The sequence below is a fragment of the Eschrichtius robustus genome, chromosome 8 (genome assembly GCF_028021215.1).
Source record: "Eschrichtius robustus isolate mEscRob2 chromosome 8, mEscRob2.pri, whole genome shotgun sequence".
In the NCBI taxonomy this organism is placed as follows: domain Eukaryota; kingdom Metazoa; phylum Chordata; class Mammalia; order Artiodactyla; family Eschrichtiidae; genus Eschrichtius; species Eschrichtius robustus.
The window spans coordinates 116823528-116851369 of record NC_090831.1 but is presented as its reverse complement, the minus strand read 5'-3'; the positions used below and the strand labels follow the sequence as shown (position 1 = coordinate 116851369).

The 27842-nt window shown below is 35.7% G+C and overlaps 1 protein-coding gene across 3 annotated transcripts in view; it reads left to right on the top strand.

Annotated features, from left to right (window-relative positions):
* BRAF (B-Raf proto-oncogene, serine/threonine kinase) overlaps positions 1 to 27842 on the top strand; it is a 156871-nt gene that overhangs the window by 55758 nt on the left and 73271 nt on the right. For all 3 annotated transcript variants that reach the window (XM_068549578.1, XM_068549577.1, XM_068549576.1), the window contains exons 2-3: positions 10359 to 10460; positions 21617 to 21880. In XM_068549578.1, coding sequence (XP_068405679.1) covers positions 10359 to 10460; positions 21617 to 21880 — 366 coding nt within the window. The remainder of the gene's footprint in view (positions 1 to 10358; positions 10461 to 21616; positions 21881 to 27842) is intronic.

Sequence of the window (27842 nt, the reverse complement as noted above, 5' to 3'; positions counted from 1 at the left end):
ATAATCAAAGATTACCTTTGAATCTATTCCCTGCCCTCTCTCTTTTCAGAGGTAACCATTATCCTGAATTTAGTGTTTATCATACCCATGCATGTTTCTATATTTTTGCTGTGGGTATATATCCATAAACAATGTCAGTTCCATGTTTAAAGCTGTACATACCCTGGGATTTGCTTTTTTCACTCAGTATTGTGTTTTTGAGATGTGTTCATGTTGATATATTTAGCTTTAGTTCTTCATTTTGACTTCTATCTAGTATTCCATTTCACAAATATATTGGAGTTTGCCCTTTTTTCTCTTAGGGAATATTTGACTTGGTTCCAATATTTTGCTATTATAAACATTATTGCAATGAATATGTCTCGTGCCTATGTTAATATGTAATAGCTAGATGATAGCTTAATGCCCATCTTCAACTTTACTAGATATTGCCAGTTTATTCTCAGACATTTACATTATACCTGCCTGTAGAATAGAAGAGCATCTATTGCTGTACATGGTTGGTGCTGAATTTTTTGCCAGTCCCATGGGTGTGAAATGGTTTCTCATTTTAATTTTCATTTCTTTGATTACTAATGAGGTCGTTTATTTTATCATGTATTTATTGGATATTCTGAATTCTCTTCAGTGAACTCTTATTCATAAACCCTTTGCTCTGTTTTCTTTTGGATTATTTGACCTTTTCTAAAGAGATAACCAGTTACCCCAGCATTATTTATTATACACTCAATTTTGTTCCCCACTAAATTATAATGCCAGCACAAACCATATGCCATGTATATAAATACCTGTGCCTACTCAGCCATAAAAAAGAATGAAATAATGCCATTTGCATCAACATGGATGGACCTAGAGATTATCATACTAAGTGAAGTAAGTCAGACAAAGACAAATATCATATGATATCACTTATATGTGGAATCTAAAAAAAAAATGATACAAATGAACTTATTTACAAAACAGAAATAGACTCACAGACGTAGAAAACAAACTTAGAGTTACCAGAGGGGAGGGATAAATTAGGAATTTGAGATTAACAGATAAACACTGCTATATATAAAACAGATAAACAACAAGGACTTAATGTATAGCACAGGGAACTATATTCAGTATCTTGTAATCACCTATAATGGAAAAGAATCTGAAAAAGAATGTGTGTGTGTGTGTATAAAACTGAATCACTTTGCTATATACCTGAAACAGTGTAAATCAACGATACTTCAATTTAAAAAAAAATCCATGTTAAAAAAAAATCCCTGTGCTTCTGAGTCCTTTATTCAGTCCATTTACTCTGTTTTTCTATTCCTACCATACTATTGCTTTATAAATCTTGCTGTCTGGTAACACCTTTCTTACTTTCCTTATTATTAAAAGGCTATCATTTTACAGTGCTTCCATAAGAATTTTAGAGTTTGTCAAATTCCATGGGAAAAAATCTCTCTTGGGAATTTCTTTATTGTACTGCACTGAATGAATTTGGGGAAAATTGAGATTGTTATGGCATTGAGTCCTCACACACACACACACAATTTACGTATTTGTCAAATGAAGAGGGGGCACACACACACACATATCATATAGTGTAAATGTGAAATAAAGTTTAGTGGAGAAAAGTAAGTACCAGAATACACACAGTCCCCTGAGCTCTTTTATTTCCACATATTTGTGTTCTTAGGGTAGACATAACTAGAATTAATTTACCATGGAAAGAGCTCCTAGGTAATAATTGGAGCTTTGATGTGGATGAAATGGCCTTATTAGAAAGGGAAAGGATCCTGAGCTCTGTAGCTGTCCTCAGCCTCTTCTTGCATTGAGTAAACTCAGGCTTTTGAGTCAGCTTCTTGATGTGCTATAATAAGACGGGAGGCAGTTAGCCTCCAGAGTCATCTGAGTTTGTCTCTTATCAATATTCTTTTATGCACTTGTATATTATTTTGTTGTTTAAACCACAAAGATCTTGCAGTCTTTTGTTAGATTTATTCCTGAATTCTTTACAGTTTTTGTTGCTGTTGTGAACGGCATCTTTTTTTAATTGGCTCTGGCTGATGCATTGAAACACTATGTAATATTTGTATCCTTGATCTTACATCCGCCAGTCCCAGTCTTGCTGAACTCTTACATTAGTCTTTATAGTTAATAGTTATGAGCCCTAACGGTTTATAGAGTCTCTTGGGTTTTTCTATAGATAGCGTGTTTTCTACAAATAAGTTTTTATCTCTACCAGTCCAATTCTGAAGTCTCTTTTTGTATCTTATCTCCATGCCATTAACTGTAACGTCTTGTATATCACGGCAGTGATAACAGGCACCCTTATCTTATTCCTCACCTTTCACTGTGGTATTTTGCTGCAGGTTTCATATACTTTATTAAAAGATCCCTATTTCTAACATTTGAAGATTTTTAAAATAGATGTTGACTTCTTCAAAAATACATTCACATTTTGTTACTCATTTCTAATTTAGTTGCATCATGGTAAATGAACATGGTTTGTGTGATAGCAGTTTTTATATTTATGAAACTTGCTTTGTGGCTGATATATAGAAGTAAAAGGAAGAGTAACAAAACTTGATCAATTTCATAGAAGTCAGAAAAGCAAGAAAAAGTGGCATAAGCAGAAAGCACATAATAAGATGATAGAAATAAATCAGCTACAAAAATATAAATGAACTAAATTCTCTGGTTAAAACACAGATGTGTTTAAAACAAAACGAGCTAACAAAAAGAAAATCTATCTATAATTCATTTATAGGAGACACACAATGGTTGAAAGTCAAAGGGTGAGAAAGGACAGTACCAGACAAGTAGTGGTAAAATGCTGGTGTAGGTAGGTTAATATCAGACTTTAAGATAAAAAGCACTGTTGGGGAGAAAGAGGACCATTACTTAACATTAAAGGTAAAAGAAATTAAAAGTTTGGTTAAGAACTCAAACCTACAGAAAAGTTGAAATAATAGTACCATGAACACTTATATAAATACTATTTACACTACCTAGATTCAACAGTATGTTAACATTTTGCTCAATTTATAGCTCCTAAGGAAAAAAAAGAAATTATTTTACCTGGTCACAATATCATTATGTCTAAGAAGATTGACAGTTTCGTAATCTTATATCTAGTACATGTTCAAATTTGCACAGTTACCCCAAGAATATCGTTTATAGCTGTTCTCCATCCCTGAACTAAGATCTTTTCTCTTTGTGCATGCATTAAATCAGTTGCTGTCTTTTAGTAGTAGTTGTCTTTTAGTCTGAAGTGACCACCCACCATTTTGTTTCCCATGACATAATTTATTAAAGAAACCAGGACAGTTGTCATGGAATGACATGTTTGGGTTTGTCTGATTTCATAGCTTTGATTTTCAAAGAAAGGTAAATATCTTATAGAATGTCACATATTCCATATTTGATTATTTCATTGTGGTTCTTTTAGCATATTTTTCTTTATTCCTTATATTTCTTCTAAACTAGAGGCTAAGTATAAAGGTTTAGATTCTATTTAAATGTTTTGCACGTATACTTCGTGGGTGATAAATAATGTGTTGTTTATGTTGCATCACATCAAGAGGCACTTGTCAAGTTGTCACACTGTTAATGATTCTAAGCCACATCTCTCCTTGTAAAGGTGTATGTTTCCCTTTGTCTTTAATCTGGGGGAAAATACTTTGGCACTATGCTAGTATCCTGTTCATCAACTTTTCACCTAATGGTTTTAGCATCCTGTCCTTTCCTGAATCAATTATTTTATATTAGCTGGCATTCTTTTGTAAAGAGGAGCTTCTTGGGACTTCCCTGGTGGCGCAGTGGTTAAGAATCCGCCTGCCAATGCAGGGGACACAAGTTCGAGCCCTGGTCCGGGGAGATCCTACATGCCACGGAGCAGCTAAGCCCATGCACCACAACTACTGAGGCTGCGCCCTAGAGCCCGCGAGCCACAACTACTGAGCCCGCATGCCACAACCACTGAAGCCCGCATGTCTAGAGCCCATGCTCCGCAACAAGAGAAGCCACTGCAATGAGAAGCCCGTGCACCACAACAAAGAATAGCCCGCACTTGCTGCAACTAGAGAAAAGCCCGCTCACAGCAACGAAGACCCAACACAGCCAAAAATCAGTCAGTTAATTAATTAATTTTAAAAACCCACACATACGTGCTATTTACTTATTAAAAAAAAAGAAGAGCCTCTTATATCAAATGAGAATAACTATGATTTTTCCCCAAAAGGCAGGATAAATGCATAATTCTTTTCCATTAATATATAATTTTCTAAAGATGTCACAGTTACCTAAAGTCTCCCATCAAACACTATTTTTATGGGCTAGTGAATTTTTATTTTTTAAATGTATGCAGTCTATTATAGTTAATTGTAGTCTTTACTCTTTTTGCTGAAAACCTCCCGACCAGTAGGAGTCCCTTCAGGCTAGCTCCTGTGTTGTTTTCACATCTGTCCAACACAACAAGATGTTCCAGAACTCCTCTTCTTGAATAATAGATGGACCTTAAAATGCTTTAGTGCTGGTCATTTCTCCCAGTAGTTGTAGTCATTGTTTTAGTTATTATTTTATATAGTCTATGCTTATTTATATATACTGTTATGTTTATAGTTTCTGGATTCCCCATTTGTATTAGTTTCCTATGGCTGCAATAGCAAATTGCCACAAACTTGGGTTACAACAGTACAAATTTAGCCTCTTAGCAAGTCTGAAATAGGTTTCACTAGGCCAAAACTAAGGTGTCAGAAAGGCTGTGCTCTCTCTAGAGCAATTTCCTTGCCTTTTCCAGCTTCTAGCTTTGCATTCCTTGACTCATGGCCCCTTCTTCCAACTTCAAGGCCAGCAGTGTAGCATCTTCAAATCTCTCTGGTAGGTCTCCTATTGCCTAATGCTCTGTAGTAAAATCTCCCTCCAGTTCCATTTTATAAGGATGTGATTACACTTAGGGCCCACCCAGATAATCCAGGATAATCTCCCTAACTCAAGATACTTAATTACATCTGCACAGTTCTTTTTGTCATATAAGGTACCATTTATAGGTTCTGGGTTTCAGGATGTATACATCTTGGGGGATGTTAATTAGCCTGCCATACTGTTCTTTTATATTATTCTGGGTTCAGTTTCCTTCTTCTAGGTTGTTAGCTGTTTTCTTTTAGCACCTTGAAGTCAATTCATTATCCTCTGGCTTCTTTTACTGTTCTTAGGAGTATGACATCAGTCTAATTTATCTTTCTTTTCTTTCTGGTTGACTTTAAGAACTTTTATGCATTTTCACTTCAGCTGGATGGTTGTGGATTTAGTTTTATCTGTCATGGCCAGGACTCATTTTGCTACTCTTGAGTATTTTTGATTTCCAACTGTTTTGGAAAATTACAGCCATCTTCATTTCAAATATCTCTCCCATTTTCTGTTTACCTCTGCATTTACTAATTCTGTTCTTTATGTCTTTCATGTTTTCCTTTCATTTTTCTCTGCCTTTTGGCTAATTTTCTCTGAATCATCTTCTAGTTCTTTAATTCTCTTTTCAACTCTAATCTATTTACTTATACTGAGATTTTTTTTAATGACTATATGATTCAAAATTCAGTCTTTGTAGTTTCTTCATGCTTCCTTTTTATATGTATGTGTTGTCTTTAAGCTTTGAGATCTTCCAGAGTTATTTCAGTAGGAACTTGCTCTTATATTTTGGTCCACAGTTTATTAGCTTTGATTTTTTTGGTCAAGCTTGATTATATCTGTATTATTTTAGGGGAATTACTCAGAATTTTTTCCGGTGAATGACAGGTGTGCTAGTTTTCTTGCTTTCAGTACCATGATTCTTTTAACAATTTTCTTGGAATTTTAGGGCAAAGTCTCTTCTTTATTATTATTTATTATCTTTGGTAATAATCATTTGTTTTTTGGCATCTATTAGACTAGTCCTGTAATTTTCTCCTTTGACCTAAAGTATTATCTTACTGGATTCCTAATGAATGACTATCCCCACATTAAAAAATACATATATAGTACTGAATTATGTTTAAGAGTTTGTCTTTCCTCACAGGTTGGATTATTTTGTGGCTTTATTTTTTTGTCTTATCTTTGTCAAGGTTTGACATCTAGATTTTGCTAGCTTCATAAACTGAATTTGGAAGATTTTCTTTTTTACATATACTATCACCTGTTAATAATTGATAGTATATTTCCTTAAAGGTTTGATAGAAACCAATAATTTGGATCTGATACCTTCTTACTGGGAGGAGGGGAGTCAGTGGCTGTAGTTTTTTCTGCCTTTGCTACTACCCTTCAGTTCCTCCCATAGCAGTTTGTCTGCATTATATTTTAACTTGGCTTTTAAAAAAAAATTCAGTCCTTTTTTGGAGAGTGAATTTTGCCATTTTTGAAGTTGCTAGAAATGATAAGCTGTTTACTAGTATTGCCTGGTTTTAATTGCTGTGTTCTACTGAAGAGATCAAAAAAGGATAGGAAATCTTCTAGTACCTTTCTTGAAGTTTTTTGTTTTTAATTCTTTCATTTCCATTTTAGGTTGTTGTAACAGTTTTTCTTGTTTTTCCAAGAAGACATTTTAAGGCCAAAGCTCTGTGTCTACTGTTAACTTTACAGTATCTTATTCTACTTTTTAATATATCGTCAAAGTATAAATATCATCAAAGTTTTTTTCTTACTCTTTGGGGAAAATCTGAAAGAATTTCCTCTCCCAGACTCATCTTTTCTAATTACAACTAGGGTTCTTTGTGATTTTTCTTCATTCTTTGGATATAAAGTTGCTTTTGTTTGGAAGTTAAGAAACCTGCCTTTCAGGCATTTGTGGTCAGGCCCTGCATTTTCTACCTCCAGCAAGAAAATTTAATTCTAATCAGTTCTAATCAGCTCAGTCTCCTCATTTCCCCCATGCTCTTTGCCCTCTCTAATTTTTTTTCTTTTCCCTTTCTCCCATTCTTTGGGGGAATGGTTCTTTACCCTAACTGCACATGAGTTTTATCTGTGGAGCTTTAAAAAAAAAAAAAGAGGACTGTACTTAATTTCCTGGACTGGAAAGAATCGCTGAACTAGGATTAATTTTTCTCTCTTATCCTATTCTGAAGACAGCTTAACTCTTACCTTCAGCACTAATTGAATACGTGTTATGACAAAGACACACCAAGATAAGTGATGGGGGAATAAAAGATGAATAAAACATGTTTCTGATCTCAAAGTAGCTAATAGACATGAAAAACATAAGCAGTTTTAGGATATCAACTTTTGACTATAAAGCAGTTCTGCCTGGGTGGTCAATGAACTAACTCATCATAGAGGGAGTTTGTCATTTTCTGAGATGAAGAGACTAAGAAAAACAAGTTTTGACGGGGCTCTGGGGGACAGATCAAAAGTTAACTTTTGAACATGTTAAGTTTGAGATGCTTATTAGTTATCTTAGTAGAGATATTCAGTAGGCAGTTGGACAAAAAGAGTCTGGAGTTGAGAGGATAGAGCTGGGTTTAAAAATTTGGGTTTCATCAATTCATATTTGGCATATAAAGCCACAAGATTAAGATCACTTGGGGAGTAAGTGTAGCTAGAGAAAAGAAGATATCTAATACTTGTTGGGGATATGAGAAATTAGCGAAGGAGTCATAAAGGAAAATATTGTAATATCTGACTATAGAAAAAATTAGAAACTTCTGTCATTTCTTCTCAAACTTTAATAAGGATCACTTTGTTAAAGTTCGGTGGGTCTGAAATGGGGCCTGACATTCTGCTACTCTAACAAACTTCCAGAAGATTATGCTGCTGGTAGTCTATGGACCATGCTTTGAGTAGCAAGACTTTCTATGACTACAGAGACATAAAGTAAAAAGGAAAGACTGAAACGTTTGTAGGAGAATAAGGATTAATACCCAGAATATCCAGAATAAAGAGTATCTATAAATGAACAAGAAAAAAATAGATGGGGAGAAAGAATACAGATAGGGAATTTTCCATAAAGAAATTAAAATGGTCAATAAACATGAAAAATGCTCAACTTTCTAGGAAATACAAATTTGGAACAACAAGATCATCTTTCCCCTTAAGATCAGGAAAAGTTTAAAAGTTTGAAAATATCCAGTGTTGGTGGGATTGTGGGGAAAAGGGTGGACTGATACCCTAATAGGAGGGTATCTTGGTACCTTTTTCCTTTTGGAAGATCATTTGGCATATTAACTTTTTTTTTTTTTTTATAAATTTATTTGTTTGTTTATTTATTTTCGTTTGTGTTGGGTCTTTGTTTCTGTGTGAGGGCTTTCTCTCTAGTTGTGGCAAGCGGGGGCCACTCTTCATCGCGGTGCGCGGGCCTCTCACTGTCGCGGCCTCTCCCGTTGCGGAGCACAGGCTCCAGACGCGCAGGCTCAGTAGCTGTGGCTCACGGGCTTAGTTGCTCCGCGGCATGTGGGATCTTCCCAGACCAAGGCTCGAACCCGTGTCCCCTGCATTGGCAGGCAGATTCTTAACCACTGCGCCACCAGGGAAGCCCTGGCATATTAACTTTTTAAATGTGCATATCCTTCAATCCAGGAATCCTTTGCCTTAGTATCTAAAAGGAAAACTTGTACCTTTGCCCAGAAAGGCATTTCAGAGCTATTCACTGAATTGTTTGAAGCTGAGAAAAATGAAATAATCTAAATGTCCTCTAGTAAGGAATTATTAAATAAACCAAGGGTCCTGAAACCCTTTGCTCACTTATTCTCCCTTGTACATTTTAAAATTGTCTCACATTTTTGGGACTTCCCTGTTGGCTCAGTGGTTAAGAATCTGCCTGCCAATGCAGGGGACACGGGTTCAAGCCCTGGTCCGGGAAGATCCCACATACCATGGAGCAACTAAGCCCGTGAGCCACAACTACTGAGCCTGTGCTCTAGAGCCCACGAGCCACAACTACTGAGTCCACGTGCCCGTGCTCCGCGACAAGAGAAGCCACCGCAATGAGAAGTCCGTGCACCGCAGTGAAGAGTAGCCCCCGCTCACCACAACTAGAGAAAGCCCGCGTGCAGCAACGACTACCCAGTGCAGCCAAAAAATAAATAAATGAATAAAAATTTTTTAGAAAATTGTCTCACGTTTTTTCATTATAACTTTAATAGTTTAGAAGGCCATGATTTCTAGTATATGTTAAATACATTTTGGTTACACCTTAAAATTGCAGATTCAAATCATTCAGTTTATAGAGAGTATCTATCATATACCGTATGGTAATTTGCAAAGCAGATTCTCACACCACTCAGATAAATTGAACTCATTTATCATTAAGGAAAAAAAATCTGACTTCTTATTTATCTTAAAATAAACATGTAATATGTGCCTGTATTATGACTTCTGAATTCTAGACTTCTGAATTCTCAGCTGGCTGAGACTTCTGAATTCTCAGCTGGCTGGCTGGATAAATGGATGAGGCTTGGAGCCTTCCCAAGAATGTGTTTCATTAATAAAATAAGGTCTTGCTCTTAATTTTCCCCCTTTTTTCCAAGGGATTTTCCTTCTTCTTTTGTTTGTTAGGTGCTTTGAAGTTTATACAGCTCAGAACAGTGCACCTTAGTAGGATTTGAGATGGATAAGAACTTTGCCTTTCTCTTACAAAGTGGAGAGTTACAAAGTGGTAATTTTAAAAGGAGAGGAAGAAAGGAGAACTAGTTCTAAAGCAGATCAGTTAGGAAGAGTACAGATAGACATTGAGGATCTGGAAATTGATTCTCCTAAAATCATCCATGTCGACCTAACCTTAGGTTACCGTTGAAGTTTGAAGACCGTTGAAATAAGCAGTGTCATAACAATATTTTGAAATGAATGTTATCTATCTATACTTACTTCAGCCATTTAAAAGGATGCTTATACAACCCTTTAAACGGAGTAAAATACATGTGTATTAACATGGAAAGAATTCTGAGGCATGTTGTTTGGTGAAAAAAGCAAGTGTTAAAAATATTTTAATATGTAATATTTATATTATATATAGTTGTATATTTTATATATGTATATATTTATGTTTTTTACTTGAGTGAAAAGGAGACAAGGAAGAATGTATATCAAACTGTAAACAGCACTTACCTTTTAGGCAGGGGGCCCAGCAATGTGGGGAAAGTGAAAAGAGATTTTCATTGCGTGTTCCTGAATACTCATGTATTACTTAAATCTTTTATAGTTGAGAATATATTGTGTTACTAGAGTAGGAAAAAATTTAAAGAAGTTTAATAATAAAAGGGAAAACCCACTATACTAAATGATCTCTAAGGTCTCTAAGCTTTAAATTTCAAGGAACACTGGCAGTTACTGCAATATTTTAATAGAAATGTTAAAATATTTCTAATTCATATTCTAAATGATTTGTATTCAAATTCTTTCAAAATATTTTTTAGGTGTGGAATATCAAACAAATGATTAAGTTGACACAGGAGCATATAGAGGCCCTACTGGACAAATTTGGTGGGGAGCATAATCCACCATCAATATATCTGGAGGTAAGCTTTTGAGTATCATATATGTAGTAATTTTGAAAAGAAGAAAATGAACTTATAAAAAAGCATTTGTACTGGTAATATTGGTTATTTTAGGGAGGGGGATTAGAAGTAGATATGGGAAGAGAGAATTAGCTTTGTCTTTATTGTACTTTTTAATCTTGTTTCACTTGTTACAATAAATATGTAGTATTTTCTAATTTGGAAAATATCAAAACTAAAGGAGAAGTTGTATATAAGCTTCAAAATATCACCCTGGTTTAAAAAAAACAAAAACTTAGTGAAAAAAGAGAGAAAACAGTCTTTTCTGGAGGTCAGCAAACTAGTTACCATATTAGAAAATGGGGAGAATTTTGTGAAATATCTTTTTCCCAGAACAAATCCCCACAAAATAGGTTTTTGCTTCCTTATGGGTAAAGTCTACAGTATTTAAATAGCTCAAAATTGCTTAGCCTTACTGTTCGATAGTGCCTTCAGGCTTTTGTATCAAGCCTTTAACGTCATTGTAAATTTACTGATTACTCATTGTTCTTCATCCTATGAGGTAGTAGTTACTGTTAACAATCACAGATAGGCTTTCTTGGCATTAGTTTCCTATGTAAGTCACTCAGGTTCCACAGCTAGGAAGCTGTTATGGCATCTAGGCAGTCAGGCTCCACGGCCCACACTGCTTACCACTACACTATACTGGCTGTCTCTATAAAAGCTGGCTCCAACTGTAATCACTAGTCATACTGGGAGAGAACGCTAAATTACAAATGATCAGGTTACCATTTGCCTTCAAATGCCAGAGATTTTTAGGCATGGATTGACAGACTCCTAAACGAAAATTCTAATTTAGTAATCTAATTACTTTTAAAGGGTAAGTTAAATCTTCAGTATTTCAAGAGAAAGTAAGCTTGCATTTCTAAAATAAACTTGGAAGTTTGGAAGTAACTGCTAATAAACTGTTCTCTTCTTCATATGGCTTATCACAGAGCACACTGCCAGTTAGTATCGGTGCTAGGACTAGATTTCATACCTCTGAATATAGTTAGTGTACTTTCTAATATCCCATGCTGTCTGTTTTACTTGTATGTGTGAGGAGAACAAGCAAAGGAGTCATAAGGAGGCAAAGTCCTGGTGAAATAGTAATTCTTTGTTAATCAGAATTAGACAACTTAACCAGCAGTTTTTCTGCCAACCATTTTGTGTCAGGAAACTTTCCCCATCCTCAGATGTAATACATTTGCATCGATCACCATGTCTCACTGTTGCAGGGATTTACTACCCCTCCACACACATACGCTTCAGGCTTTTTACTATTTGAATTACATCTAACGAGGACGGTATGCAGCAGACTATACCTCGTAGGTTATATCATTAGCATGTAGATTCTTACTCTCAGGGACTAACATTACACAATTTCTCTGTAGAAGGCAGTATAATATAGTGGTTAAGATGAACCATGGAGTCACACAGACCCTGTGTTTAAATTCTGGCTCTGCCTTAATTTATGCAGACAGGTTACCTGACCTCCTTATCCTCACCTCATTGGTAAAATGGGACTATATCACACATATGGTAATTTAAAGATTAAATTGAGTTTATAATTATGAGATAGCATAGTTCCTGACACATATTAAGTGCTCCGTAAATCTTTGATTCATTTGTTCAACAGATAATTTTTGAGTGCCTGCTAAGATTTGTACTTGTCTAAGCTCAGGGGATATAACAAAAAACAACCACCCCACCCACCCCACCCCCCAGCCAAATCTCTGCCTTCAGATAGCTTGTATTTTAATCAGGGGAGTGGGTCACAGAAAATAAACATAGAAATAATAAAACATTGAACTTACCACCGTTTGATATACTGTGAAGAGGAGCCTGGCTGCAGATGACAGTATTCTTCCCTGAGGAAAGTTGACCAGGCCCAGGGAGAAGACTTGTGGGTATTGCTATTTGAAGGCCCTTAAGTGGGTAATCTACTGATTACCCACTGAGACCCACCATTCTCCTTTCTGTCTCTATGAATTTTACTACTCTAGAACGTCACGTAAGTGGAATTCTAACATATTTCCTGTAACTGGCTGATTTCATTTAGCATAATGTCTTCAAGCTTCATCCATGTTGAAGCATGTGTCAGAATTTTCTTCCAATTTAAGGCTGAATAATATTCCATTGTATGTATATATCACATTTTATTTATCCATTTATCTGTCGATGGCTACCCTCACTGGTTGGTTGTTTCCACCTTTTGGTTACTGTGAATAATGCTGATTTTACTTCTTTTGGGGGTGTATACCCAGAAGTGGCATTACTGAATCATAAGACAGTTCTGTATTTAATTTTTTAAGGAATTGCCATTCTCTTTTCCATAAGCAACTACATTTTGCATTCCCACTAACAATCCTTTATATCCTTGCCAAGACTTATTTTCTGTGTGTGTGTGTGTGTGTGTGTGTGTGTGTGTGTTTAATAATAGGCATCCTAATGAGTGTGAAGTGGTATCTCATTGTGGAAATGCAAATCTCCAGCTTTGTTCTTCTTTTTCAAAATTGTTTTGGCTATTTGGGATCCCTTGAATTTCCTCATGAATTTCAGGATGGATTTTTCTATTTCTCCAAACACATTGCCATTTTGGTAGGGATTACATTGAATCTGTAGACTGCTTTGGGTAGTATTGACATCTTAAGAGTCCTTAACTCTTAAATATGAATGGACAGTTAAGAATAACCAGATAGGGACTTCCCTGGTGGCACAGTGGTTAAGAATCCGCCTGCCAATGCAGGGCACATAGGTTCGAGCCCTGGTCCAGGAAGATCCCACATGCCATGGAGCAACTAAGCCTGTGTGCCACAACAACTGAGCCTGCGCTCTAGAGCCTGTGAGCCACAACTACTGAGCCTGCATGCCTAGAGCCCGTGCTCTGCAATAAGACAAGCCACCTCAGTGAGAAGCCTGCGCACCGCAACCAAGAGTAGCCCCCGCTCGCCGCAACTAGAGAAAGCCCGCGCACAGCAAGAAGACCCAACACAGCCAAAAATCAAATAAATAAATAAATAAAAATTTTTTAAAAATGATAAATAAATAACCAGATACTTAAAGAAAGCTGTTAACAGGAAAGATAATGGCAGAAATGGTCCAAAGGAACTCAGAAACAGTGCAGAAAACAGAAGAAAATTTGAAAATAACTATAATTAACATCAAAGATAAGAGAAAATATAGTAATCTGTTCTTATTTCATGGTTGTACTAAAGAAGCAAAAGTAATAGAGAATAAGAAAGAGCTCTTGGAAACTAAAATAGTAAATTAAAATGGCATAACGGAAAATTTAAATACATATGTGTGTGTATCTGCATGTGCATATAAACAGACAAACAAACAAATGCTATAAAGTTAAGGACATCTTCCAGAAAGTAGAAAAAAACAAAGATGGAAAATATTAAAGGAAAGATCGGAAAAGTTAGAGAATAAGTCTAGGAGATCTATAAAAATTACAAATGTTTTTAATCTGCAAATAACAAATACCAATTTGTCCAAACATGTAGGGGTTTTAATTTCCGCTCCCGTAACAAGAAACATGGAGGTAAATTATTCAGAGATTGTTCTACAGCTCAAGGTTGTCAGACACTGGGGTAGATTGCTGTAGTCCTTTTGGTTTTTCTGTCATAACTGCAGCACATCTGAGAATTGTACTCTAACACGTCAAATCGGGAAGAAGAGATCACAGATGTTCTCTGGTGTACTGAGCCCTTTCAAGGAGGAAAACCTTCCCCCCCAAATTCCTTACAAGTCTTTACATTTCACCAACCAGAATGGGGTTACATACACCCCTAGACTAGTGACTGTGCTTACATTTCCTGAAATAAGAGGCTAAAAAGTAAAATTTTCCCAGTGTTCACAATTTGGCTTCCGATTAGTTTGTGCACTGGCAGGTAGAAGTTGTGCTATAGCATTTCGAAAGAAACCCCTTTGGTGTTTTCATAGAAAGATAAATCTTTACCTATCTCTCCATTTCTTCCTTTTAGCAGAACAGAATGAAATCACTTACATCACCATCAGAAATCCTCGTGACTTTCTTTTTTCTATGTACTAATTTATTTAAAAACGAGCTTTTAAGTTCTGGATTTTCTCCAACTGGCATATGAATAATAATTAACATTCTGTTGATTCCCTTGATGATAACTGCAGTGAAATGAACTATTGTACTCTAAAGAATTTCAGGTTTGTCTTTTCAATCTTTGGTTCCAGTCTTTTCTTTTTACCATCATACAGAGGAAGAGAAGATGAGTTTCCCCTAAAAGTCATTTCCCAGAATTTCTTATTTTTCCCCCAATTCTTCTGTATTTACTCATCCAACAAATTATTTGAATGCCTTCTATGTGTAAGATATAATGCTAGATGCTTTTCCAGTAGTAGATTCTTCTTTCTAGACCTGATATATTGGATTCCAGAGATGAAGAGATAAAGTTTCTGGAATAACCCTACATATCTAGTGTTAACACACTGAATCTAAGCTACCACCGAATTTATATGTATGCTGGAGTCCCCTGCAGGCAGACAGATGATGACAATAAAGCTCCTAACATTTATTGAGTGCTTGCTGTGCCAGGAACTGTTCTAAGCATACAGTAGGTCATTTAATCCTCAGCCTGCCCTGTGAGTTACATTTAATATTCTCATTTCCATTTTATAGATGAAGAAGCTCAGGCACAGAGGGTTTTAATAATAACATGACGAGGGTTACACAACTAGTAATGGGGTAGCCAAAGTTTGAAGCCAGACATACTGAATTCAGAACCTGTGTTCTTTTTCTTTTTTTTTGTGAGTCTTCTATAACTGCTTACATTTTCCCCACGTGTATGTCTTCTTTTTTTTTTTTTCTTTTTTATCAGAGCCTGTGCTCTTAATTGCTATATCATTATTATGATGCTGACAGCCTTTCTGATCTGTAGTCTGTGTAGAACCCAGGATAATACAGAGACATTTATCAAAACAAATACTGCAATGAAAATAATACTGGGACTCCCATGGTGGTCCAGTGGTTACGATTCTGTGCGTCTAGTACAAGGGGCACAGGTTCAATCCCTGGTCAGGGAAGTTCTGCATACCACTCAGTGTGGCCCCCCCAAAAAAAAATCTGCAAAGAAAATAATACAGGAAGCTAGGTGCTTCCTTTGGAATGCAGAACAGTTCATTAATTATTACTCATGGGTAGTTTGAAAGATTTCATTGTATCTTGTAAGATTAAGTTCAAAAGAATAAATATAATGAACTCTAATGATAAAAATTTTTTCTTCCACTGCCTTTTCCCATTATGTTTTAATTAAGTACGTCCTTAATTTTCTTCCCATTTTTATTTTTTTATTTATTATTTTTTTAAAGTCTTTATTGAATTTGTTACAATATTGCTTCTGTTGTTTATGTTCTGGTTTTTTGGCCATGAGGCATGTGGGATCTTAGCTCCCCCACCAGGGATTGAACCCAAACCCCCTGCATTGGGAGGTGAAGTCTTAATCTCTGGACTGCCAGGGAAGTCCCCATCTTCCCATTTTTAATTGGGAAATAATTCATATACCATAAGATTCACTTTTTTAAAGTGTACAATTGCGTAGTATATAGCATATGCACAGAATTGTACAGTCATCACCACCATCTAATTCCAAAACATTTTCATCACCTCAAAAAGAAACCCTTTACCCATTAGCAGTCGTTCTCTCCAGCCCCTGGCAACCACTGATCTACTTTCTAAATCTATGGATTTGCCTATTTGGACATTTCGTGTAAATGGAATCATACACAATGTGGCCTTTTGTGACAGGCTGCTTTCACCTTAGCAGAATGTTTTCAAAATTCAACCATGTTGTAGCATGTAGCATTCATTGTAGCATTTATTCCTTTTTATGGCTAATATTCTATCATGTGGATATGTCACATTTTGTTTATCCATTAATCAACTGATGGACATTTAGGTGGTTTCCACTTTTGGGCTATCATGAATCAAGCTGCTATGAACATTCATGTACAGGTTTTTGTGGTAGGCATATGTTTTCAGTTCTTTTAGTTATGTACCTAGGGATGGAATTGCTGTGTCCTTTGGTAACTCTGTGTTTTAACTTTTTGAGGAACTACCAGACTGTTTTCCGAAGTGGCTGCACCATTTTACATTCCCACAAGCAATGTGTGAGGGTTCCAGTTCCTATACCTCATCACCAACACTTGTTATTTTCCATTTTGTTATTATTATTGCCATCCTAGTAGGTGTGAATTGGCATCTCATTGTGGTATTTTGATTTGTAATTCTTTGGTGACTAATGATATTAAGCATCTTTTTCATGTGCTTATTAGCCATTTGTATATCTTCTTGGGAAAAATGTCTATTCAAATCCTTTGCCCATTTAAAAAACTGGGTTGTCTTTTTATGACTGAGTTGTAAGAGTTCTTTATATATTCTTGGTAGGAAATCCTTATCAGATATGATTTGCAAATATTTTCTCCCATTCTGTGAGATGTCTTTTTTTTGACTCTCTTGATAGTGTCTTTTGAAGCACAAAAGCTTTAATTTTGATGAAGTCGAGTTTATCTACTTTTTCTTTGGTTGCTGTGTTTTGGTGTGTCATCTAAGAAACCATTGCCTAATCCAGGGTCATGATGATTTACTTCTATGTTTTCTTCTAAGAGTTTTTTAGTTTTAGCTCTTACTTTTAAGTGTATGATACACTTTGAGTTAATTTTGTAATATGATGTTAGGTAGTAGTCCAACTTCATTCTTCTGCATGCAGATATTCAGTTGTACCAGTAACATTGTCAAAAACCAGTTAACCATAAATGTAAGGCTTTTTTTCTGGACTCTCAATCTATTGTGTTTTTTTATATGTGTATCAGTATCATATGTTTTGATTACTGTAGCTTTATAGTAACTTTTGAAATCAGGAAATGTAAATCTCCAAACTCTGTTCTTTTTCAAGATTGTTTTGGTTATTCCAAGTACTTTATACTTCTGTGTGAATTTTAAGATCAGCTTGTCCATTTCTGCAAAAGAAAAGCCAGCTGGGATTTTGATAAGGATTGCATTGAATCTGTAGATCAATATGAGGAGTATTTTCATCTTAATAATAGTGTTCTTACATTCTTTTTTAAGTTCAAAAATAAATGAACTATACTTAAGTTTGAAAAAAGAATCCATTAAATGAATGAATGAATAAATAAATAAATAAATAACATGAGCTGTGCCCTCAACTACCTTATAGTTTAGTAGAGTCATGTTGAGAACTCAGCGAAGTAATACAGTAATAACGATAAGAACTAGTACCAGTTATTACTACTAATAAAAGTATTTATTGGGTTTTTGCTGTAATAGCTTCCTTTGCTAGTATTATTTCACTTAATGCTCACAAAGTTTTTTCACCAATGATTTTTTAAAAAGCCATATAAAGAAGAGTGTGGTAATACTCCAAAGGAGGTGAAAAGAAAATACCGCTTTTGGATTTTTATCAAGCAGACCTTTGACTTAAACTTTGAAAAATAAGTAGGATTTTGATGAGAAGGAATGGGGTTTTGGAAACGCTGCCTCCTGAAGAAATATCTGGTTTCTGCAGCTTCTTGAAGCACCAAAGGAATTTTGTTGATGGTGGTAATGGTGCTTGAGGTGTATGTTTATGTGGGAGGACTTGCTCAAGTCTGCAGGGTAAGAAAACAGAGAAAAAGGGAAAGTTGGAAGATATGAGAGAAAATGGAGATAATGATGAACCAAGGCCTCTACAGAAGAGGCTCTAAACACCCAGTGTTAACACTAAATTGAGAGGAAAAGAAGGATGGGGAAAGATGGGGACAACTGATTGGACAAAGAAAGAAGGGGAAGCTTTTATTTGATGGCTTTGATCTTCAGAGTAAATTTGAAGGTAATGCTATTTTCTTGAGTGAATTAAAGGTTGGGGGATGAAGTTAGGATCCAGAGAAGCATAAGAAGGGTGGGAGTAAGTATTGTGAGAAATGTAATATGAATTAAAAATAAGTACAGGGGCTTCCCTGGTGGCACAGTGGTTAAGAATCCGCCTGCCAATGCAGTGGGCACGGGTTCGAGCCCTGGTCTGGAAAGATCCCACATGCCGTGGAGCAACTAAGCCCGTGCGCCACAACTACTGAGCCTGCGCTCTAAAGCCCAGGAGCCACAACTACTGAGCCTGTGTGCTACAACTACTGAAGCCCACGCGCCTAGAGCCTGTGCTCCGCAGCAAGAGAAGCCACCGCAATGAGAAGCCTGCGTGCTGCGATGAAGAGTAGCCCCCACTCACCGCAACTAGAGAAAGCCCGTGCATAGCAACGAAGACCCAACGCAGCCAAAAATAAATTAATTAATTAATTTTTAAAAAATTAAATAAATAAGTACAAATTTTCATATAGTAGTGTGAAAGACTAATTTCCATGAATTGATAATGGAACCAGTTGGCCTTGTTTTATTATTTTCTTCAGTAATGTGTGGTAACCTGAGAGAAAGAATGGAGTAATTGAATGATAGAATTTACCCAAAGTTGGTATTTGACAAGCAAGTTGGTAAAAGAATAAGAATTAACCAGACAATCTAAGATGTTACCATTGGCATTGTTGAAATGGTGAGCCACAAAGTATGGGAAGTAAAACAGCAAAGAAATCTGAAAAACATTAAGGGATTAATGTTGACAATGAACAGATTAGTGTGGTAGTGAGGATGAAATTTAAGACAGTGGGATAAGTGTGTGTGCATCGGGGTATGGGAGGTTCCCAGTTGAGATCTTGTCATCATTTGGAACTCTTTGGTAAAGAACTGTTTGTATCTCTGGATCTTGAAGGTAGAGTAGAAACAAACGCCTTTATAGATACGAGGTTTAGAGAACTTCAAGGCAGGAGTGTTGTAAGAGTAATCAGCATCCACACAGAATGCAGCAAGGATAATGGGGTGAAATGAGTCAAGCCAGGTACAAAACAAGGTAGGCAAGTACCTTGGTAGATTGCAGCTACGAGGATGGAGAGAGGTAGAATAAGTAAATGTTTTGTACTTAAGGAAGAGTTATTGATAAATGCAGTGAAATAATAGATTGTAATCCACAGTGGAGGGAACAATATATTTTCAAAAATTAAGGCTAGTATTTTAATAAAGAAATAACATTCAGAAAATTTGTTTACATTTATTACTTTTCCTAAGCCTAACTTTGTGTAGTAAATGTACTTGCCCAGGTGACAGTAAATAAGAATATTTGATCTACACAAGGAGGAATTTTTGTCTCCCAGGCTGCATGTACATAATCTTCAAAGTGTAAGAATTGTGTTAGTCTTCATTTTTGTGGTTTGAGTCCCAAACTCTACTAGGTACGTGTGTGCTCAATATGTATTTATCGAATGATCAAAATCTCAATAAGTGGATCATACTGAAAAAGATTCCCTTAAGTAATTAGCCCATCGAACTGAAAGCTAAATAGAAATACAGCTCAGAAAATTTTGGACTGATTTGGTTATAGTGCCTGAGATGCTGTGAAACATTTCACGGTCAGCGTTGGACAACTATTAGATTGTAAAGGAGAGGGCATTTTGGTGTAGTTTACTTCAGTAGCTCATTTTAGTATTTTCCCTCCCCAACCCCCCAAAAATTATATGGTAGGATCAAGCATATCAGGTGTGGTGGCCTATATTGAAATGAAATTTCTCCTTTATTCTCCTCTACCTTAGATAATTCTCCCTTGCTTATAGAATGAAGTTCAGGCTTCATAACATAATATATACATTCTCTACAAGCTGGTCCCCTACCCACTTTTCCAGTCTTATTATTTGTGTTCCTGTTCTTCACTTAAATTTCACAAACATCTATTGATCCCTTGATATGTCCCAGGTATTGTATGACGTTCAGCTATGCTAGTCCATAGTTTTCCTCTATGTCTTAAAATTTCTTACCTCCTTACTCTGTTACAAAATTTCTCCTGTGCTACACAGTACTTTCTTCTCCCCACTTAACTCCATCTATCTAAATGCTAACCTTTTAAGACCCCCCCCTCTTTCCTTACTCTTATCTTGTATCAAGAACGTTCTTTGTTTATTTCTCATGTACAATAATTGCACAAATAAAAATGCATCCACCTGCTTCTTTGTAGCCCAATAAGTGATGGGAAATGCCATTTTTAAAAATCTTTGATTCTTTTAACTCTTTTTAAATCTTTGTAGCCTTTCATAAATAATAGTGTTGCATCTATTTGGGGTGGTAAGGAGACATGGTGGATTATAGTGTGGGAGAAGGTGATTACTACTGCCTCAAAGAACCATGGACACATACATTCCAGTTCATTCCATCTCTTTATTTTCAGTATCATTCTGTTTCCAAGATTCTTCCTACTTTTAGAATATGCTATCTTATGTGATCATTTGACCTTGTAGCTTTAGTAAAATGAAACTTCTAGAAAGATACCCTGATGGATAATGGCCTCAAAATTTCTTGACTGCAGGGTGTAAACTACCTTTTCAAACAAAATTCTATTCTCTAAGCAGTATTTGATGGGAAAAGGGAGGTCATAAGATATCCATAGTGAGTAAAAGAAGGTATTTTAACTAATAGCTGTTTCAGAAAAAAAAGTGGCAGTTATACATCCTCTAATCCCTGTTGAGGAGATTTTGGTGGTAATGGTGAGATCTGACACTGTGTACCTTAGTCTTGTGTTTTGACAGATCTCTCTAACACCTCATATCCTTTGCAACCTCTCTCTCAGTTCTTTAGAGAGAGAGAGGCAGAGAGAAGTATGAAACCTTATATGCCTACAACTTTTCTGGAAAAAAAATTAATAGAGAGGGTATTTATCTGTGATGTATTAGTATTTTATCTTATGTTAGATATGTAGTTTGGAAGATAAATTGTGATTTGGCCAGAAAATTGCAAATACTGGTTTTTTTTAATTAATATTCATGGCTATTATAGACATATATGTATGTGTGTGTGTGTCACTTTCTAGATGTAGTGTCTTATAACAAAATATTTATCAATTTAAAGGTAAAAGTACTAATTTACAATACTTCCAGCACTTATTTTGTAATTTGTAATACAGAATCGTGCTAGCTAGATTATGAAGAGATTATAATCAAAGACTTAAATTTCATATTTCCTTTTGTTACTGTCAGGAAAAAGTCCAGATTCAATGTAAGTCTACTTTATTTTATAGGCCTATGAAGAATACACCAGCAAGCTAGATGCCCTCCAACAAAGAGAACAACAGTTATTGGAATCCCTGGGGAATGGAACTGATTTTTCTGTTTCTAGCTCTGCATCAACAGACACCGTTACATCTTCTTCCTCTTCTAGCCTTTCAGTGCTGCCTTCATCTCTTTCAGTTTTTCAAAATCCCACAGATGTGTCACGGAGCAACCCCAAGTCACCACAAAAACCTATCGTTAGAGTCTTCCTGCCCAATAAACAGAGGACAGTGGTGAGTCAACTTTAATATCATCATTGCTTTTTCTTTGTATTTTTCAGAAAGACTAGTTGTTGAAAATGAAATGTGATACCCAGTGGTCATGCAAATGTAAGCATCCATTTCAAACAAGAATGGAAAAGACATAATTATTTGGTGCCTAAGTCTGTGTTCCTTAACTGGAACAAATTGCATTGTTTTTAGTGTCGGATTTGACATTTATACCTGTCTGTCAAACTTGAACCACACTCAAGTCTGAGTACTAGTGCCAGGGCTCCAAATAAAGGTTAAAGTTTCCCTTGTGAATTCTTAACTATAGACCTGTTCTTATCATAGCGTGTGGGGTTCATAATTATATTACCTGCATTATTCAGGAATTCTTAACCCAAGAAATTAACAACTGGTGCTGAAGTGGCAATAGCATTCAGGCACTGGGCAGAAACAAATGCAAACCCTCCCGTAGCCCATATAGGTCTCATGGAATTCAGAATGCCTCAATGACAAGGTCAAAATCACAAGTTATAATATGCAAGGAAACAGTCTACCATCAGTGCATTAGAAGACTTAAAAATAGCAAGATTAGATTCCTAAGAAGGAACCAAATAGAAGTTCTAGGTGGCCTTAAAATGTAAAACTCAGTGGATGAGTCATCATCTCTGAAGTATTATTGCTAAAAATGATTGTGTTGAATGTTAAGCTTCTGGACTTTCCATTTTATAAGAAACACGGGATAAAGGGAAAAGTTAAGCACCATGAGGAAGCAAGTAGACAAATCCAGAAGGTGGACATTCTATAAGACAAACAGCCTGGACTCAATGTCATGGAGGATAAAAGGTTGGGGGTTATTCTACACTGAATAAGACTGAAGAGACAAAACAAACAAATGCATTGTGTGATCCTGGTTTGGGACCAGGGTGGGGAAGAGCTGTAGAAGTCCTTCTTGAGATAGGAAATGTTGAGTGTTGATTGAATATAATATGTTCTTATGGAATTATTAGTTTTCTTAAGTGTGACAATAGAGATATTTTTATGTAGGAGAATGTCTTTATTCTTAGGAAATACATGCTTAAATATTTAGGGGTAAATTGTCATGATGCCTGCAACCCCCCTCCCGCTCCTTTTTTGAAATAAAGCTTACATATAGTAAAGTGTACAAACCTCAAGTGTACAGCTCAGTGACTTTCTACATGTGTAAGTGCCATGCAGACCAAGATATAGAACATTTCTAATGTGAGTGTTCTCTTGTGCTTCCTCAATTCAGTGACCACCTTCAAGAGTAACCACTATTCTGAATTCTATCTCAATCAGTCAATTTAGAACTTTCAAATGGTATGACGGAAACAAAATGTTAAAGAGAGAAAACAAATATGAAAAAATAATTTTAGGATCTGAGAGAACTTGGATGTTAATTGTACCACTCCTTCTAATTTTCTGTGTTTGAAATTTTTCATAGTAGAGTTGGAAAAATTCAAAGAACATAGGACAAAAGAAAAATAGAAAGTTAAAAAGAAACAGTTGCCACTAGGAAAAAAAACTAATGAACATATTCATGCTGATTTGAGGACGTAGCAAAGGTTTAGAAAAGAACATTCATAAGGTTTTTAACTTTTTTATTTAGGAAACTTATTTATATGGAAAAGTATAAAGGACAATATATTAAACACCTGTGTTTAGTCACCTACAATGAACAAGTATTAATGTTTGTTATGTTTGCTTCATATTACACATACACACACATATATAACATATATCCATACATACGTACATACATATATATATTTAGGTCCCTCTTACCTGTCCCATTCCCTTCCCAAACATCCTTCATCCCACCTTGTCCCCCAAGAAGTAGCCACTATGATAAATGTGGGGTACATTCAATCGATATTTTTATATTTTACTACATGGATATGTACCTATAAGCATTATTTTTTAATTTATAAAATAGTATGATACTGTATGTAATGTTTAACATCTTGTCCTTTTTATTCAAAATTCTAATTTCAAGGTATACATATGTATGTGTTGATACATATAGGTCTGATTCTTTTCAATTTAACACAGTTTATCCTGACAGACATCTAGGTTATGTTCAGTTTTTTTGTTATTACTAACAGTGCTAAAATATGAACATCTTTGTACAGGACTCTTTGTCTACAAGTAATGGGGTATTTCCAAGGTGCAGACCTGTAAGTGGATCTCTCAATGGGAAATGCAGATTTGGTTCAAAGGCTGTAAATACCAGGTGTCTGAAAAAAATATCTAAAACTACTAAATTAATTTTAACATCTGTGGGGAGGAGGCTCTCAAAGCAGCTTATCTTTTTTGGTTTCCTCAGTGTCTAACAATTAGTAGGTGTTCTATAAGTATTTTTGAAAGAATGAGGCTTTGGGTTTACCGTAGCCTGAGATTTGTAAATAAATATCTGCTGATTGGTATTAACCCTGATCGTATCTAACATAATGAAAGGAAGGACAGTGGGAGCAGATAGGGCAATGTTGGATCCTTCAAAATCATGCCGTGGTTGTACGATAATTAAAGCAAGAAATGTTTATGGAATGGAAGGGATAAGAAGAAGCTAAACAAGCTGTCCTTGTTTTAGCCAGTTTGAGGGAAAACGTGTAAAGAGCACAAAAACGTGTAGGAAACTCTAACTCTCTTAGTAGCACAAGTAAGTAGTTTTAATGGTATAGCTTGAGTAAAGGGACATCATTAGAGTAAATGCTAGAACCCCAGGGAATACCCTCCCTCTCCCTTTATTTTTAGCAAAAGCAAAGCAGAAACCTCTAAGATCTGCAAGTGATGAAAGAGAGTTACACATTCCATCCTTTTGTAGACAAGAAGAATACCTGTTGCATAGTGGTTTACGGTTCGTAAAAATGTTGCCCCATGTTCTCATTTGATCCTCATAGTAACTTTGTGAGGCAGAGTGCTATATGGAGCAGTATTAACTCATGTTGATATTTAAAATACTGTGTTTAACTTTAATAAAGTAGCTGTGAAGTCTGGGACGTTCTTGACTCCTCATAAATCCTATTAACTTTTGCCACAGTGAAAGGACTTCATCTGTTGCCGGATAAGTTTTCCCCCTTGGAGGTCTAATGAGGTAATTGATTAAATTTAGTTTTGGGTTTCAGTTTAATTGGGACCAGCAATTTAGGAGTAAAAGAAGACCTACCACCTTTATAAAATCTTGTGATCACTTGCTCTTCGTCAGTTGAATGCAACTTGACCAGGATGCATACTTAATTCTACAATGGCTTTCACCTTAGGAAGTTTTGGTAGTATATGTAGTCAGCCTCTTTTTACTTTAAAAAGACCATGTTATAAGCAGATCATATTAAATTTTTCCTTTTATCATATTGTGAATTGCTTTAACAGTCTATAATAATAAACTATATTATGACTGGTTTAACAGCCCTAAAAAGGGACTTGACATCAAGATAAATTATGATCAAATCAGGAAGCTATAAATTTAGGTTTATTTTAAAAACCCATATATCAGCGTGTATAATCTGTGCCAGTTCATACAAGGAGATCTCAGTGTATCATGAAGTTCACTTAAAGCATGTAATAAAGTCTGCATTGTAAAGAATTTAAACTACCAAATTAATCTACTAGCTCAGATAATTAAACATGTAGTAATTGTGATGGCCACCTGAACTTTGATGGCCACTCCTTTAAGAAGGAGTTCTTAAGGTTTTAAGAGAACATTTTATAGGGAAAATTTTAAACATACACAAAAGTAGGGTAGTGTGGTGGGCCATCATGAATCCATTGATAAAAGATGATTTATGTTCACTTTAAAAACTGGTATGTTAAAGTTTAGACTGATACATTTTGCTTTGGTCTGAATTTTCCTTTGGCAAATACTCAGATGATTACATTGACTACAGAACTTTGTTTGTTAAGGTAGGATGCTTGTTTTAAAATTATTTTAGAGAAAAGTTATTGCTGCTTTGACAGCCTAATCAGGGACATTTAATTTTGTAATTTGGAGAAGAGGCATTAACCTGGTTCTTTTGAAAATATCTTTTTAGTCTTTTCAGCCTTAAAATTTGAGGCAGTGCTCCCCTTCCCCTTTTCCTTTTTGAATAGGTAATTCTTTCATGTGGTACTTACATCAGGAAATCTTGTTTCCACCTCTACCTCTATACATCCGGTTTCCCCTGTACCTTTTAGGTAACTATTTTTATTTGGGTGGGTGTGTGGGTGTGTGTGTTTTCTGGGTTTCTTTATGTAGCAAGAAGAAAATAGAAAGATATATTCTTATTTCTCCACTCCTCTTCATACACACAAGGCATCATACTGTATATATCATTCTGTATTTTGCTTTTAATGTTTATGTAGGCCATCCTGGAAATTTTCCATTTCCACATATAGCATGCTTAAATATTCTTTTTTATAGCTATAGATTCCATTGTATAGATGTACTATAGTTTACCAGTTATATTGTGGTATACCAAAAGTAGGCTTCCTTGATCAAAGAGAAATCTACATTTGTAACTTTGATAAGAAACTTTCGAATTTTGCTTCACAGGTTTTGCTTAGTCTTGCACTGCTATCAGCAGTGTATGAGATGCCTGTTTGCCACAGCCTCATCAACAGAGTATGTCGTCAGACTTTTGTATTTTTGCCAATGTGATAAATGAAAGATATTTTGGCAAGTTTGAGTTTGCTTTTCTCTGAGGTTGAACTCCTTTTCATAAGTTTGAAGGCCGTTTATATTTCTGTTTTCCTGAACTGTCTTTCATGTCCTTTGCCCGTTGATCCTGATCTCAATTTTTCAGGAGCTCTTTATATATCATGAAGATTATATGCCTCTTATATAAGTTGCAAATATTTTTTTCCCAGTTTGCATTTGCCTTTTGACTTTGCTTATATAGTCGTCCCTCAGTATCTGCAGGGGATTGGTTCCAGGACCCCCTGAAGATACCAAAATCCTTGGATGCTCAAGTCCCTTATATAAAATGGCATAGTATTTGCATATAACCTATGCACATCCTCCTGTATACTTTAAATCATCTCTAGATTACTTATAGTAGGCAAATTTAAGTTTTGCTTTTTTGGAACTTTCTGGAATTTTTTTCTGAATATTTTTGATCCTCAGTTGGTTGAATCCACGGATGTGGCACCCATGATATGGAGGGCTGACTGTAGTATGTTGTGTGTGTTTTGCCATCTAAAAAGTTCTTAGTTATGTGTAGGTGAACTTAACATTTTTCTTTTATGGCTTCCAGACTTTGCATCATAGATTTATAGGCCTTCTTCACTTGAGGTTATAAAGGAGCTTGCCATGTGTTTCTTCCAGTTCTTTTATGGTTTGTCCCCTCCTTCCTTCAACATTTAAATATTTGGTCCATTTGGAATTTACCCTAGTATACAGTATGTAGTATGGGTGAACCTTTTTTTCCTAGATTGGTTCCAGTAGTTCCGACATCAGTTATTTAAAAGTTCATCTTTATCCTGTTTCAGATGCTGCCTTTATTTTATTTTGATTTTCTTTATGTGTTGGAGTCTGCTTTGGTCTTTCTGTTTTATTCTGTTGGTCTGTCAGTCCGTTGAACAGGTATCATGAAGGAACAAAAATCAGCCTACAGAAGTGAATGAAGGACTGATAGGTGACTTTCCCTTGGTGATAAGAGTGGAAAACCAAATTTTTGCCTACTGATGAAACATATATACACCTTGGAATCAACCTGTTCAGAGAAGCATAAGGGAGCATAGCTATATTAGAAGATGGCATTACAGGAGTGCATGAGGGGAATTACCAAAGGAACTGAAAGGTTGATAGCCCCAGCCCATTGATGACCTCGTATGCCATATTAAGGAATTTGAATTTTGTCCTATAAATAACTGGAAAATTTTGAGAAGACTAATGAAATGTAAGGTTATATCTTAGAATGGGATTCTAGATCTGAGTTCAGTGGACTCCTCAGCAGTCCATATATAGGCTTGAAACTTTATGTTCCAGAGAGAG